At 36.6% G+C, this 17436-nt stretch overlaps 1 protein-coding gene across 1 annotated transcript in view; it reads right to left on the bottom strand.

The window, feature by feature from the left end:
• Positions 1-16168, bottom strand: part of LOC131039364 (uncharacterized) — a 116467-nt gene extending 100299 nt beyond the window's left edge. Inside the window, exons 1-2 of the mRNA XM_057972082.2 lie at positions 15916-16168; positions 13319-14350 (exon numbers count right to left, since the gene is read on the bottom strand). Coding sequence (XP_057828065.2) covers positions 13319-13661 — 343 coding nt within the window. The 5' untranslated portion in view covers positions 13662-14350; positions 15916-16168. The remainder of the gene's footprint in view (positions 1-13318; positions 14351-15915) is intronic.
• Positions 16169-17436: the final 1268 nt, after the last annotated feature.

Below are 17436 nucleotides of genomic sequence, written 5' to 3'. Positions count from 1 at the left end.
GTCACCAGTTCATTACCCCCTCTCACACACCAACAACTTGCCGATGATACCCTATTGTTTGGGGCTGCAAGACGAAGGGAGGCATTCCATCTCAAACAAGTAATGAACAAATATCCCTTAGCTGCTAGACAGGAAGTTAGCAAAGATAAGTCTCAGATCTTCTTCTTCAACAACCCCTCCCCTCTTGAAAGGGAGATCACTCAAATTATGCATTTTAAGCTAAGCTAATTGCCTTGCTCCTATCTAGGTGTTCCTTTGGCAAAAGGTCTCAGAACCAATAATATTTGGGAGAATCTAAAGCAAAAAATGAGAGAGAATGGCATCTTGAAAGGGGAAATGGCTTTCTTGGGCTGGTAGACTTACCATGCTAAAATTCCTTATCTCTGCCATGTCTATCTATCTTCTTTCTTGTATGGCCCTGCCCACTGGAGTGTCTACCAAACTAAATCAAATGATAAGAAAGTTCTTCTGGCAAGGGGTGGAAGGCAAGGACAAAATATCATTAGTGGCTTGGGATAAGGTTTGCATGCCCAAGCCTGAGGGATAGTTGGTCTCGGGAATCAAGCCATTCAGAATAAGGCTCTTGGAGCCAAATTGATCTGGAGAATGTACATGGAACCACATAGGAAGTGGGCTCAGATTATGAGGACGAAATACCTAGATAATGACACTCCAAACTCCAAAAGGAATCATGACCACATTGGACCCCCCCAAAAGGATCAAGGATTTGGAATTTCATGCATAAATGTAAGAATGTCGTTGTTGATTTTCTTACATAGGATGTCCATGATGGAAAGAAGGCCCAGTTTTGGGGGCTGGTTACCCATGTCTGGACAGTTTGGGCCTTAACCCCAATCTGAAAATTACATTGACCCAACTTTGGGGCTCTCATGTGTATGGCTATGTTATGGATAATACTGCAAATTTGTATGGGTGGCAATGGAAGGATCTGTCAGGAATTGGCTTGGATATCAAAGATGTGGCTCAGCCCAGACAGATTCTAGAGGAGAGGAAATTGGCAATCAGACCCAGGGAGGATGTGCTTATGTGGAGTGGAGCTAATAATGGCAAATATTCGGCTAAGGATGGATATGCAAAGTTAACTATAATGGAGGTTTGTCGAATGCCGAATTTGCCTCTTCAAATTTGTTGGAGCAAATACCGTCTTCCTAAAGCTAGCGTGTTCACTTGGGTGGCCCTTCAAAAGAGGATTTTGACATCTGACAGGTTTACAAAAATGGGGTTTTTAGGTCCTTCCAGATGCATCCTATGTAAAAAGAGTGAAGAAAATGTCGATCATCTGCTCTTAGGTTTCCCTTTCGCTCCAGAATGTTGGATTTGGCTGTGCCAAATTAGGATGGATTAGTGCATTGCCCAACGACATTTTAAGTCTTTTTCAGTTTTGGCCAAATATCAAGAACAGAGCAGCCTTTAGATGTTTATGGATTATTGGGTCTACCAACCTCATTTGGGAATTGTGGAAGGAACGAAAGACTCTTTCAGGAGAAGGAATCGCACAATACCTCCCTTTAGAATAAGATCGAAGTTGCCATTGTTGAAATTGTCAATACTAGAATTGGGCAATTCATTCCAAAAGCAGCTCTCTCCACCGATTGGGATGCTAAAATGGGATTAAGGTGGTTCGGGTTAGAGGTGCCTCCTTCAATTGGACAGGAGGAACATATATCAGAGTACTTGAGAGCAAATGTAGTATGGTATGCTCCTCAATTTGGTTGGCTCAAACTAAATTTCGATGGGACTTCCAAGGGAAATCCTGGGGTGTCGGGAGAAGGTGGCATTATCAAACGAGGCGGAGTTCTCTACTCTCATCTTTGGTCTAAATTTATGCAAGGAGCTACAAATTAAAAAGCTGGAAATTGAAGGAGATTCAGCCATTGTCATCAATACTATTCGCACAAGATCAACCCCAAATTGAAAGTTGCGGGCCATGTTGGAAAAGGCGCTCTTAAATATTGCATTGTTTGATTCCTTTACTGCCAACCACATTTATAGAGAAGGAAATTTAGATGCGGATAGCCTTGCAAATTTGGCCGCAAATGGGATAATTACCTCGAACTATGGCAGAAACACCAACATTCCTTAACATTTTAGGCAGTTTTCCAAGCCAAAGAATGTCAAAATCATATTTACTAACACTCCTGGGAAGTTAGTTGGCTTGTCAGAATGATGCATATCTATATGATCCAATTTGGACGTGGCTTAGGGAGACTGTTAAAGGATGATTTTGAGGATTTTGGAGCTTTTTAGCATTTATTATGAGTGGTGGCAATTCGTGTGGAGTGGCATTAAATATCCTTGCCTGGCACTCCAACTCTTCGAACTGCTTTGTATGCTTTTTATAATGAAGCTTGGGTGCTCTAGTTCTGATTTGGGAAGTTTGAAAGTCTGGTCGCATTCCACGGATAATCCTATTAGACTAAGGAGTAGAAAACACCAGATGGCTTTCTTGGGCCAAGTCTCTGATTTACGGCTGAAATGCATTACTAGAGACCATCGTATTCCAATCATACACCAATTAGAGGTGGAGGCAGTGAAAATGGTGCTTGGCAAGGACTTTCTAGTTGATGAGAACCGCTACAGTGTCAATTCTGACATTTTGTCCCGTTTCTTGGCCTTACTCTTGGATTTGGGCAGCATAAAGGTGGATATTCTTCTTCTGTTGCGGGAAGTCCTCGATGTAGATTTTCTAGTGGATGATTTGGATATTGCAGTGTGGGCAGAAATTGGGGTCAGTGTCCCTTGGGCAAACGATATTCACAAACTATACAAAGATGTGGAATCGACTTTTCAATAGCCTTTCATTTTGGGCTTGAATGGTAGAGCTCTTGGGTGCCATCGTCACCGGGCTTCTGTGGGAAGAGATTTCCTTCGCAAAATTAAGGCATTGGTAGCGGTGGACAACTTCGACTAGCTTTTTCACTTCACGGACCTCGTGATGGATGATGTCTTATTCATAGGAGATTGATCTTCTCTCCTCCATCTCTTTGAACCTTCCAAGCCCCTGCCTGGGTAGCTACACCGTGCTCTTGTTTCAGTCTACTCTCTGAGTTGTTTTTGTTATCAGTGTGCCCAATTTTGTTCTTATGGGCCTTGGTGGCTTTCATAGTCTTTTTGTAGAATTTGTGGACTTATGTATGGTTCTACATTTTCCCTGTTCTAATTGACCGGGCTAGGTGTTTGCCCTATTTTGTGGTGCTTGTTGTGTCTCGAATGGGCATCTCAGGTCTCTATTTGCACCATCTGTGATGGGTCTGTAACGAACAATGTAAATTTTTTGAAATCTTGATATAATCTACCCGCTATGCAGTTTATGGATCAAAAAAATAATAATAATCATACACACCAGTAATTTGAGGAAGTTATTTGTCAGAATTGTTTGAGGCAATTGACACAAAAACTGCCAAGGAGAAGAAGAGTGAAAAGGAGTGTCTGCTATTTGTTGAGATAATACAACAAAATAGAGATAGATCATGAATGTTGCACAAATTGAGGGAGGCAGATCTAAAGGAAGTCATCACAATGTCGGTAGTAAATGTAGACCCTCAAAGCATTACAAATTTGGTGGCTGATTTTATGTCATCATGGTTTGGGGTATGTTTCAACACCCCACAATTAGTAAATAAAGTGTTTTCACTTTCCAAATAATGAACAAAAAAGTAACCCATCAAATATTAAGAAATAACTTTAAGGAGAATTTTTTACAAGATAGCTGCAATGGAGATCATGAAGAAATTGTGTAAAAGCATGGAGTGGACACTGATACTGTCATAAACCCAATGTTCAAAGAGCGGATAGAATTTCGTTTATTATTCTCCTACATGCAATATATTCAAGGAATTGAGAAAGGTTCAAGGCATAATAGGGCCAGGTTTGTGGCTAATAAGGCTGTGTTTCCAGGTCCCTCTGTTTTACCAATTGTACCCATGTGGGTCCAATATGGGTCTGCCCCTGGGTATGCCTAAGGTACCACCCAAGTGCACCAAGTTCCTTGTGGGTCCTTCACAAAAATACCAACAAGGAACCCAGGGTGCTCAAGCAGTACCTTGGCCATGCCTAGGGGAACCCCAACGTACCCGCAACCTGTGGGCCTTGAAAAAACTTTAAAACATTTTTAAAAGAAGCATTTTTCCAAACAAAAAAACTTCCCAATATCATTGCTCACCCAAAAAATAAGGTTTTAACAAGTTTGCAACTCAATTTACAAATACAAAAGTTAAAACTGGCATTTTTTTCCTCCACGCTGCCATTGCTGGGTTTTGAAGGTTGGTTCATTTTTTTTCAAGTTTTCAGTAAAAAATTTGAAGATTTTTCATTTTTTTGGGGTAAAGTTTGAACTTTTTAAAAACTTTTATGCATAAAAGAGGGGTTATAATGCAGATTTTTATTTTATTTTTTCATTCTAGTGTTGTTAATTTGTAATGTTTTTTATTTTAGGTTCATATACAATGGCTGATAATTCTAATTCAGTTGCCCCAAATGCAAAGAGTTCATTTAAATTTGATAAATCGTCACCTCTTTGGTGACATCCAACAATGATTTGACTACTTCCTAGTGGTGGGGATTATCTTTGGCATTGTAGCTAATATGGAAAAGAGTATAAGTGCTCATACTTTCAAGTAAAAGATCACTTTTGAACTATTCCTTTACATGGAATAAAAGTTTGTCCTAGGCCAAAGAAAAAAGAGTTATCAAATCAACAAATATAAATTAAAGAACAAGACGATGCTTTCATGGCAAGTAATAGATCAAAGGCTCTTGTGAATCTTCTTGCCAAGAAAAGCTTGCACAAACCTCCTAGTAGCTTATCATAACCAGCTGGCCCACATCCATTCTTGCCAATGCCACCATCTTTTGAAGAAGAGAATGTTTCAGTTTCATGACAAAGAGGCCCATTAGAGAAGGCCTTCAAGAATGAAGTGAGGGAGATTGCAGATTAGAGCATCGCTCCTTACATTTATGGCAATGGTCTTCCTTTCAGCCTTGTTAGATCACCTTATTGGCAGGATATGGTGATGACCTTTTCCAATACACATTCTGATTACATTAGTCCTAGGCATGAAAAGGTGTGAACCACCTTATTGGTGAAGGAGAAAGCTTCAATAGAGGCATCATTGAGAGAAATCAAGTGTGTCCATCATTTCTAATGCATGGAAAAACTGCAAAAATAAACCATTGATCAATGTTATAGCAATGTCCCCTAAAGGAGCGATGTTACTGAAGGCAGTGGATTGTGAGGGGCAAGTAAAGATGCAAGTTTCATTGCCAATATCCTCATAGAATCAATTGAAATGGTGGGCTTTGAAAATGTTGTCCAAGTCATAAAGAGCCACACGAAAAATTGTGAGTCAGTTAGGTCTATAGTGGAAGATACATATAGTCACATTTTTTAGACACTGTGTATAGTCCACTCAATTTGATATTGCAAAAAATTGGCACACAAATTGAGTGTGTCAAACAAATCTACATGGAGGGCAAGGAGATCCAAAAGTTTGTGACTAGTCATCATATGTCACAAGACATCTTCAAGCCCTTCTCCAAGTCGGAGTTGTTGAAGGTAATTTAAATTTTATTCTTTTATATATTTTTTTTATTTTTACTTTTTATTGTTGATATGTGACATGTACTTTTTTATCCCATATTAGGTTATCGAAACTCAATTTGTATCTCATACAATTATCTTAATACGACTTGTGAATGTGTGAGGGGCCTTGAGTTCTATGGTAATCAACAGCTTGTGGAGAATGGAACCAAACAAGTGCATAAAGAGCCCAAAAAGTAAAAACATTGATCCTCAATGATGAGTGGTTGGCTTGTGTGGAATATGTTTTGAATTTCATTGAGCCCATCATCAACATGATTAGGTATGCTGATATTGATTGCCCATGTTTGAGTGAAATTTATGATAGCATGGACTCCATGGTGGAGAAAATAAGAAATACAATAGAAGCCAAAGAACATGACCCAATTGAAACATTTTTCAAAATTGTGCAAAATATTATTGTTGATTGTTGGAATAACATGACCAACCACTTACATCTCTTAGCATTTGCTTTGTCACCAAAGTATTATGGCAAAAATATACTTTCATTGTCGAGGAGGGTGCCACCATACAGGGATGAGGATATTAGAATAATTAATTCTTTTAGTCAGTTACCTTCTTTTGTGGTTCTATTAATGGTCAAACCGTGGTATCTTGTAGTTTGTTTTGGAGTTGTTGGAGCAAATAGTGCTCAGTACTCTTCTGCAAAAAGGTTAGCTGATTTTTCCTCAAAATCATGGTCTCAGGCTTCTGCAATTCGCGTGTACCAGTTCTATAATTCGTGTGTGAGGGTTACATCAGTCATCCAGAATCAGCTATTCTTGGTCATTAACACTTTGCAGATCCTAGGAGGGTCTTTGTAGCAGCAGAGTGTTCTTTGTATTGCATTTATGATCAAAAGACCTACAGTGCCCTCTATCGGGTACTTAGTTGATACAATGACCATCAAGGGAGGGTATTAGAATAATTAATTCTTTTAGTCAGTTACCTTCTTTTGTGGTTCTATTAATGGTCATTTAGTTAGTCATTAGTCAACCATTGCTTCTTTTATAAGAACGCATAGTTTGCTTTTTAGTTTTAAACTTTTCAGCTTTATTTAGCTTTTTCAGCTTTTTAGTTTTCACTTAAACAACTAATTCTTAATTTAGAACATCGTCTTGTAAACTCTTAATATACGATTGCATATCATTGAAAAGATCATCTGATTATTCTGAGCAATCAATTTTTCATGGTGTCAGAGCGTCGATGGGATTCTTTAGGATTTGGCGAATTTTTTTAAAATTCATGAAGGTAAATCATAAAGGCGCTACTTGGAATTTATTTCCAAAAAAAATTTAATTAGTTTTTTTTATTAAAAAAATTGTTGGGCTTTTTTTTTTGAAGGCAGATTTGCTCGAGAGTTTTGCAAAGCGGAATTTTTTTTGGCATGTCGAGGGTTTCTGGTCGTTTTTCTTTGCAAGTTCAAGGGTTTAATTGAGCGGTGATTTTCCTCAACGTCTGCATCTGGAAAATCACAGATTTTTTTTTTCTGCAAAATCACGATTCAGACCTCGCGGTTTCTGTGCTTTTCATGGACTGCGTGACTGCGGCAATGCGTGTTTTTTGCATCCAGAGGTAGCACGTTTTCTTTTCCCGACGGTTTTTGGGGGGGGCGGGCAGATTTTTTTTAAAAAAAAACTTTGTTTTGCACGATTTTCAAAGCCCCTCGACTGCATATTTTTGCGATTTTTCCTTGAGCGACAACCATTTTTTTAGATTGTGCGATTCTATTCGCGATTTTTTGGGCTTGCAACGAGGGTTTTTCGCACAAGTTTTTTTCCGATTGTGGCGCGATTTTTTTTGTGTGCCCTTCCACGATGTGACCCACCAGCACTTAGGGTTTTTTAGGGTTTCTACCAAAGCCCTACTTTTTTCAATGTTTTTACAACAACAAAAAACTCATCTGTTTTTTTAACAAAAAAATCAAAGGTATTTATTTTTTGCAGATTATTATTTTTCTGATTTTCTTCAAAAAAAATTCAAGCTAGAAATTTGCAGGATATTTTAATTTCTAGTTTTTTCAGCAAACCTTAAAATTCGTGCATTGGGATTCGTGCCTCGAATTATGTTCCAGGGTTTCAGATTTGTGTAGTTGCTTCTATTCTGATTTTTTAATCAAATTCGTCTATCTCGTGCCTTCACTCGATTGACCTCGTTCAACCTCGATTTTCGTGATGGCATCTTTGACCAACATCATGTTGGAACACAGTCAGAAGTTCAACAGCTACAACAACACCTGGAAACAGCGCATGTTAACAATATTTGAATATCGTTGCCTTGATCAGATTGATTTGGACCCGACCTCTCGTCCTACAGGTCCCATGGTTTTAATGACTTTTTCTTGAAAAATTGTTTGTCGGTTTTCTGATTTTTTCCATAAAAAATCATGGGAGGGTTTTACTTGATTTTTTCCTCAAAAAACAGGCTTTTGCCGCGTGATGTCTGGTGTTTTGTTGCGCGACATTTTAGGGTTTTTACGATTTTTTCCTCAAAAATTGTTTGCAGGGTTTATAATTTTTCACCTGTAATCCGCGATGTTCACATGGGATTTTGATTATCTAGGTTTTACCGTTTTTTCCCAAAAACAATGATTTGTAACCTTAGATTTCTTGGTTTTTTGACTTTCTCCTCAAAAATCATGAATTCTCTTTTGGAGAGTTCCAATTTTCAGGGTATGACGGTTTTTTCATCAAAAATCGTGCTTTGTTGCAGTCAAGTTTGGGTCACACCTGGTGTTGCTAGGGCGAACATTCAAGCTAGAAATTTGCAAGAAATTTTAATTTCTAGGTTTTTCAGCAAACCTTAAAATTCGTGCATTGGGATTCGTGCCTCGAATTCCGTTCCAGGGTTTTAGATTTGTGTAGTTGCTTCTATTCTGATTTTTTAATCAAATTCGTCTGTCTCGTGCCTTCACTCGTTGACCTCATTCAACCTCGATTTTCGTGATGGCATCTTTGACCAACATCATGTTGGAACACAATCAGAAGTTCAACAGCTACAACAACACCTGGAAACAACGCATGTTAACGATATTTGAATATCGTTGCCTTGATCAGATTGATTTGGACCCGACCTCTCATCCTACAGGTCCCATGGTTTTCATGATTTTTTCTTGAAAAATTGTCTGTCGGTTTTCTGATTTTTTTCATAAAAAATCATGGGAGGGTTTTTGCTTGATTTTTTCCTCCAAAATCAGGCTTTTGCCGCGTAATGTTTGGTGTTTTGTTGCGTGACATTTTAGGGTTTTTACGATTTTTTCCTCAAAAATTGTTTGCAGGGTTTTCACGATTTATTCCTCAAAAATTGTTTGCAAGGTTTTCACAATTTTTCATCTGTAATCTGCGATGTTCGCATGGGATTTTGATTATCTAGGTTTTACCGTTTTTTCCCAAAAACGATGATTTGTAACCCTCAGATTTCTTGGTTTTTCGACTTTCTCCTCAAAAATCATGAATTCTCTTTTGGAGGGTTCCAATTTTCAGGGTTTGACGATTTTTTCCTCAAAAATCGTGCTTTATTGCAGTCAAGTTTGGGTCGCACCTGGTGTTGCTAGGGCGAACATCTGCAACCATGGTATCTTGCAGTTTGTTTTGGAGTTGTTGGAGCAAATAGTGCTCAGTACTCTTCTGCAAAAGGGTTTGCCGATTTTTCCTCAAAATCATGGTCTCGGGCTTCTGCAATTCGCGTGTACCAATGCTATAATTGGTGTGTGAGGGTTACATCAGTCATCTAGAATCAGCTATTCTTGGTCATTAACACTTTGCAAATCCTAGGAGGGTCTTTGTAGCAGCAGAGTGTTCTTTGCATTGCATTTATAATCAAAAGACCTACAGTGCCCTCTGTCAGGTACTTAGTTGATACAATGACCATTAAGGGAGGGTATTAGAATAATTAATTCTTTTAGTCAGTTACCTTCTTTTGTGGTTCTATTAATGGTCATTTAGTGAGTCATTAGTCAACTATTGCTTCTTTTATAAGAACGCATAGTTTGCTTTTTAGTTTTAAACGTTTCAGCTTTATTTAGCTTTTTAAGCTTTTTAGTTTTCACTTAAACGACTAGTTCTTAGAACGTCGTCTTGTAAACTCTTTATATACGATGGTATATAATTGAATTGATCATCCAATTATTTTGAGTAATCAATTTTTCAGAGGAGGGTGCCACAAAATAGGGATGAGAAGGTTGCTACTGGCTACAAGGCTGCAATTTTAAAGGTATTTCAGATTAAGATATCCAAATTATTGTCTTGAGAGAGTTTGGCCACTTCAAAGAATCATGATAATTCTGCTCTTCGAGACAAATATAGGAAAGATGCTCATAATTTGTGGTATCTACATGGTCAAAGCTCCATTTTCCTGCAGCCTCTTGCAATTTAAATTCTCTCCCAAGTATGTATCTTTTTATTTTTTATTTTACTTGTTTTCCATTCAATGCTATAATGCTATATTTTTTATAATAATATAATTTTATGTTTTGTATTTATAAAATTAAATACTAAATGTTCTATGCAAATTAAACAAGTTGCAATTTCGTCTTCACCTGGGTGGAATTGGAATACATTCTCCTTCATCCACTTGGTTAAGCGCAACTGTTTGGGTAAAAAAAAAAGCAAAGGATTTGGTCTATGTACACTCCAACCTTTGTCTCTTGTCACACAAGACACATGAATACAATGGGGACATGACAAAGAATTGGGATTTAAGTCTGGAGTGTGTTGATATAGAAGCTACAGCTGCACAGCTTGCCAAAGTCTCTATAGATGAGACAACTTTTGCACATGACATGGCTAGTGGGAGTGGGAGTGGCACTCCAAATGATTGTGGTTCAAATGTGACAAGACACATGAATACAATGGGGACATGACAAAGAATTGGGATTTAAGTCTGGAGTGTGTTGATATAGAAGCTACAGCTGCACAGCTTGCCAAAGTCTCTATAGATGAGACAACTTTGGCACATGACATGGCTAGTGGGAGTGGGAGTGGCACTCCAAATGATTGTGGTTCAAATGAAATTGAACCAAATGTTCACCTTGATGCTTTTGATGAAGAAGAATATGAAAACTATTAAACATTGATTGTAATTTCGAATTTTCATTGCGTGATGACATTTTGAAATTTGAGTATTTTCATTTTTGTAAATTATGAATGAGGTATTTTCGTATTCTATTTATTGACAATTATGAGTATCACTGTTCGTATGATTTATAATTTTGAGCTATATATACCATAATCAATAACTTAGTAATAAGATTAACACCGTACAATGCAAAATGGACCACAAGAGTCACTTCACTTGCAAACTATACATAAAACTGTTAATAGGCATATTTCCTTATTATGTGCAGCAATAGATGTAATGCTGATGATATATAGGCCAGTAGACCTACATAGTGCGGCAAAGTTGTTCTTGTTTTCTAAACCTTCAAGAAAAAGACAAGAGAATGCCTACTTATTACTAACAATAAATATATTTTCTTTCTGTTTTTGCCTCACCTGCTTCCCAGGAAATGGTAAAGAGTCAGAAACTCACAAACATTTTGGAAAAGATAATTTACAGAGCTAACTGCAATTTTTATAAATGTGAATATTTTTTTTTTATTTTGGATCCATGGGGGAATCTTTATTTTTTTTTGGATCCATGGGGTCCTCCTGGCAATTTCAAGGATGACAGGGTGTTCTCGACAGCCATCCCTACCTTCAGCACATCCCCAGGAAACACATATTTTAATTCCTTACATTGCTTCAATAACTGCAGTTACACACTGCCAGAATTCTGTTCTTTAGTTATCTGCGTAGCTGTTAAAGAACATAACAGGCTGAATGTATTTTATCAAAATGGAAATGATATTAAAAAAAAATTATAGCAGTAACTTTGGTCAGCAATAACCATTATTTATCAGTTCCCCTCGAACTTTTAGAATTCAATTCATTAGACAAAAATTAATGAATATGGCTAATAGGGAGGACCTACGAAAAAAGAAAAAAAAACTCTTGTTTAGGCTTTACATCAGTAATCTTTCTAAATAGCAACTGAATTTTTAAAACTTTCAATAATATTTTTAACCTTTTAATTTTAAATATGAAATTTCTAATTTCTATTTGGAAAACTTAAGATGAAAAAAGAAGAGAGTCTAAAAGGATAGAATGTATAAACAGGAATGGAAAGAAAAAAGTGTCGATAATAGATATTATGGACATCTGAAAGAAGAGAAACAATCTCATTGTTCTAGATCCACCAGGACCCCTTGTTGAAGATTATCACTCAAGGAAGGTCAAGTGCAACCATAATTGACTTGTCTATAATATGATGGAAGTACAAACAAATGATCATTGATGAAGAATGTAGCCATATTTCTTCCTTCTTCAAAACAAATTTGAATCTTTAGCAAGAATATTAATAAATTTGTAAAGTTCTTTAAGGAAACCTAGTAAGAATAAAAAATTGACTCTAATCTTGCCAACAAATGGATAAAAATCAAGTTCAACTGAAAAGATTAAAGGGTTGAAAATAAGAAACAATAATCGCTACGAGAGACACCAAATTAGTGTCCGAGAACCCATAATACATCATTCTACAACAGAATTGTTTTTTTCCATTCACCTTATATATTGTTCATTAAGGTGTACAACCCTACGGCCCCTACCACCCCACCTCCCCACCCTCCAAATTTGATCATGAGTACCCACACCTTCACCACTAGGACCACTCAAGTTAACCAAAGGGTTGACTACAATCCTAAGAACAATTGAGAACAAAAAGGAGCAAGAAAACAAATGGATAAAGATTAATTACGTAGAAAAAGGGGTTGACTCTACTCCTAAAACTAATTTGAATTTAAAAAAGAGCAAGATTTTGAGAAACCAAATGCTGAAAAGATTTTATTCAACTTTTTTGGGGAGCCTAATAAAGATTATCAAGCACCTAATTGATATTGGCAGTCATATTTTCTTTCTGAGATTGTGTTTCCTATTTCATATTTCATGGTAACTTAGAATGGTACCAATTCCACCATAGAAAACAACGACTTATCAAAGGTCAATCTCACAGATCCATAATGCCTAAGATCATGCTTTCTCTCTATATAGAATATTCGACAACATAGATGATAATGAATAACCGGGGACAATACACTTGAATTTGGTATACTATTTTTCAATATTCTTCTTCTCTTTCTTGCAATAACATATATACATATATACATGGGTATGCACACACTCACACACACACACAGATATATATATATGTGTGTTTTGGCTTCCTTCTAATTCTTTTTATTTCATGTTGTCTTTTGTTTTTGGTCTCTGTTCTCCCCCTTTTGGTTGAGCTATATTTATTTGCTTGTTTAGTCCTTCTAGGCTCTTTTATTTTCTTATTTTCTCTTTTTGTGTTATCTTTAAATTTTATTTTGTCTTTGGTTCTCGTGCAACCCCCTCCTCTCCCTTTCCTCCTCTCTCCTATTTGGACTAGGTTTGGGTCTGCATCTTTCATTTTTATTTCCTTATGCTCTCATTTTCATCCTGATGATGGATTGTGGAGTGTGATCCGAAACATTGATGCAGAAAAATCTTTACACAATCTAATCCAGAAGTATTTGCAATAATTCATTATGAATTGTGGGAGCTTAATATCATTAACAAATTTTAATGTCGCACAGAATAGCAATTCATTGGAATTTGTAACACAAAATAAGATCAGAAGAAACATGGATGTATATCTTACCACGTCTTTGTTTTGATCCTGGTGATGGTTTTTGTGTGATGACCCATTGTGTATCAAACTTTTGAATCCCTTTTACTTCAACAATTATCTTTTCAATTTGAACTGCATCTCTGACATCTACACCAATCTCCGTTTGTCCACCACTTTCAACCAAACAATTTGCATTGTGTATTTCTACTGTGGCAATGATTAAGTCTCCAGGCCTGTAAGCTTCCCGATCTGTGCTCACTTTCAATGTGAGAGCAGATACACTGTCATTTTCCAAACTGCTAATTGTAGAAAAAGTACTTTCGAGAGGTGATTTTCTGAAAAAGGGGAAGACTTGTGGAATGCTAGATAACATTGTCTCAGTTCTCTCTATCCATTCACTCTTTCTTCTCAATAAAGAAAAGCTACCCTTTTCAGTGAACTCAATACTGGTAATATTTAGAATAGATTCCAATATAGCAGGTCGTGTTCTGTTCTACCAACTTATAGATAAATGAATAACTATGTGCAATGCTCATGAAAACTTAATCAGCAACGTTTGTCAAGAGCATTGACTGAATACTGTACAAAATATAAACCATGGTACCGGAGGCTCAGCAAAATTCCACAAGCAGCTGCTGAGAACTAATCTCCAACTGTCAACTTTCAAGTAGCAGCTCAAGTTGTCATTAACATCTCCAAAGATATGTTGTCTAAATTAAAACTAAACAAAATAGTTACAACTTTCCAAGAGCTTACACAAAGGCAACATTGCATTCCTGATGGCCAAGGCCTGCAAGCGAATTGGTTTGATATTTATAGGGTCATATTTTCGACTCCAATCAACTCTTTGGAAGTTAAAGCTACCAGTGGTTGAGAATTACAGATATCTCCAAGTACTTTATGCACTGAACTCTGCTTCTATCTCTTAAAGCTCATTACTAGATCTAGCATCACCATATCTTATGTAAACCCTTTTCAGCATTACCATATTGAACCTAAGTAGAAAAAGGACCAAATTGATTTCCAAATTACACAGATCTGCCCTAGAAATTTTCAACAGGCCTGCAAGACACAATAAACAATCAATAAAACCTAATTGATACCTCTACCATAATGAGGAAAGTAACAGAAATTCAAATAAACTGAACCATGAACAACAATGTAGTAAAGAGTGGCACACCAGAGCAATCATGCATATTTGCATCCTACATCATGTAGGAAACATCATTTCATAAATCAATATAAGATTTGGAATCTTTAAAACAAGCATTCAAGCCTTAGATTACTGAAACAACAAACAGGAAAGTTAAATACTGAAAAAGCGGGAATATCACAATCTACCTTCCACCAAGTTAACTTTTAAGAGAAGCAAGATTGCACAGAAAAATGATAAGGTGAACAATGCTTGAATACTGAAAGAACATTGGGACAAAAGAGCAGGATGGTGCATAAAGCAGTAGGGATCCATTGCAATAGAATATAGCTTGTAATGCAGGAAAGAAACTCAAATGAAAGACAATGAATCTTCAATATCTTGAATTTGCTGCAAATAACCTCCCTTGGCTAGAAAATATACAAAAAGGCAGTAGCATAAGGAAAATAAAAAGCATACAGAAGTAAACGTCATTTTAATGCAAGTTGCTCCAGTCCAGAATTACACATACCAACAAACCATGTTCCTCACCAATTATAGAAAAAACAGTGTGAAAAATTTGCCAAAAGAATGAACTAATAGTGTTGGATGATTTATTTTATTCTTTTTAAATCTTAAAAAAGTTCATCTTACAAAGCGTGAGAGCTACAAAATTATAAAGTCTGAACTCGTCTCACAGTCTCAATGGAAAGAATCATACATTCCTTGGGCCCAAGTGAAAAGCAAGAGACTTACAGGTTTATAATCACAAAGCCATGCCACAACTTATAAAGCAACAAATAACATCTCAGTACGAAGCCATCAAGAACGTGTGTCCTCCTAGAGTCCCTTTGGAAAAAAAACATGCAAGATGTATTCCTTGGAAAAAGCTACTACATCTATTCCTTTTATTACTTGAGATACTTCAGTTACCATACTTACTGGCACACCACTCCACCAAGATGCACCCCGATAAGTGACAAAATATGAGGAGAAACAAACCCTTCATAGAAGAAAAGGCCCCCTTATTTTCGTGATCTTCAGTCAGATCCATTTCAGGGTTGGATTCCAACACAAATTACAGAATTTCTTCTTCTTTTTTCTGTGTGTTGGTTTTGTGGGTCTCACAGACCCCATAATTTTATTTTTTTAAATAGTAAAGAAACAAATACAAGAGATGCTACAGCCATTTTCTACTCCCCTCATGGGCATGGTGCTAGCATTGTTGATCATGTTCTTGGTAGCAGATGTTCATTTCTCATTTTAAGGAGCTTGAAAATCAAATGCACGTCTGAAATGTCAGAAATACAAATCATTACTTAAATTCTAAAATCACAACCATACAGGCACAAATTGGAAGATTTCAAAGCAGATCCGAAAGACATAATTAAATCAGCATCACCTGTTTGATTAGTTTTGAGGGAAATCTAGATGTGGTAGCTGTAGTCTACTAGGGTTCATGCATTGCTGTGTAATGAAAAAGTCAGCGGCATACCTGAGATTTGGAGGTGGTCTGTTGAAACTGTGAAGAAAAATGTTTTTGTGGCCTCATACGTCCTCAGTTTGAATAATATTGTAGTGTGACTTTCGCATCAAACTCTTCAGCAAAAAGCTCCCCGGTAACTGACGGAGCAATTGTGATTCATGGAGATTTAAGAAAAAGATTGTTATTCCTTCCCAATACGCAATTTTATCCACCAAACATGCAACTCATGCTTTCGTCGTTTGCGCGTTTGCTGTGAAGGAAAATGACCTCTATCTCAGCTTAGTCTAAAAGCATACACACAAATAACAATTAATTTAGAGTAATTCAATGATGTTATATGTGTCTATAGACACTTAGTTTTATAATTAAAGAATGAGTATTATTTAGTAAGGATTGTGGTTTGATTATTGTTAGTGTTGTAAAAGATATTTTGTTTAAGTAAAATGTTGAGATTTTTTTGTTAAATGTTGGTTCTATTTTGGATTGAGTTCTTAGTTTGGGTGGGTTCTATCATAATGAATTCATCTTCTTTATGTAATTTGACCTACTTAGTGTATTTGATTATTGTTAGTTTTGTAAAAGTTGTTTTTCTTGAGTGAAATGTTTGAGATCTTTTGTTAAACTTTGGATCTATCTTGGGTTGAGTTCTTCAGTTTGGGTGGGCTATATGATAATGAATTCATCTTCTTTATGTAGATTTGACCTTGCTTAGAATGTATTTATGTTATACAAGTTGCCTAAGTGATCTTTATCCACTTTGTTTTTTTTTAATATATAAGGACTAACAATATTTAATAATAGCTTAAAAGGGTTATCGTCATGTCACAAGGAGACGTATTCATTGAGGTCAACCTGGGTTCAATGCATGAGAACCAATAGGAAACAGGGGTAGGTACATCGGAGTTTGTGCCTTCATGTATAAGCATGGTTCACTAAATCTGGACATGCTGATGTGGAGCCTTCTAATTGGAGGAATAGTGATTGGGATGCCACCTTGTCTAGCATTTGCTTGGTCAAGGAATGTTGTATCTCTTTTGATACTCAATGTAGTGATAATGAGAATCTAACTTTGATTAACTCTTTTGGAACTATCGGTTTCTTCAACGTACCCTTGCACTAACCTTGGTTGATCCTCTTTTGTCCTTGTACTTGATGAATGGGGTATCTCTTCTTTGACTTTCTTATTTTTGATGAGGCTTCTTCATGATCAAGTCATTCCTTCTTCTTTGGAAGCTCATCTTGCCTTGAAATATTTGTATGATCATTCTTCTGATATCTTGTGATTTCTCCATGTGATAGAATGAGATCTTTGAGGATGGTTAGCTCCATTGCTTGCAATTTCTTGAACACTTGAAGTCTTTAACACTTTTAGTCTTATTCCTTGCACCTAAGGTGTCCTTGATGATGATGAGGTTTGAAGAGGTCGTCCTTGTCTTTGCCTGATCTCCTTCCAACTTGGTCTTGTAGATCTGCAAAACAAATAAAAGATGGTATCAAGCACATATGATATATTCATCCTAACATGGCATT

The sequence above is a fragment of the Cryptomeria japonica genome, chromosome 10 (assembly GCF_030272615.1).
Source record: "Cryptomeria japonica chromosome 10, Sugi_1.0, whole genome shotgun sequence".
NCBI classification, from domain to species: Eukaryota; Viridiplantae; Streptophyta; class Pinopsida; order Cupressales; family Cupressaceae; genus Cryptomeria; species Cryptomeria japonica.
Note: the sequence above shows the minus strand (reverse complement) of the source record. Positions and strands in the feature narration are given on the sequence as shown.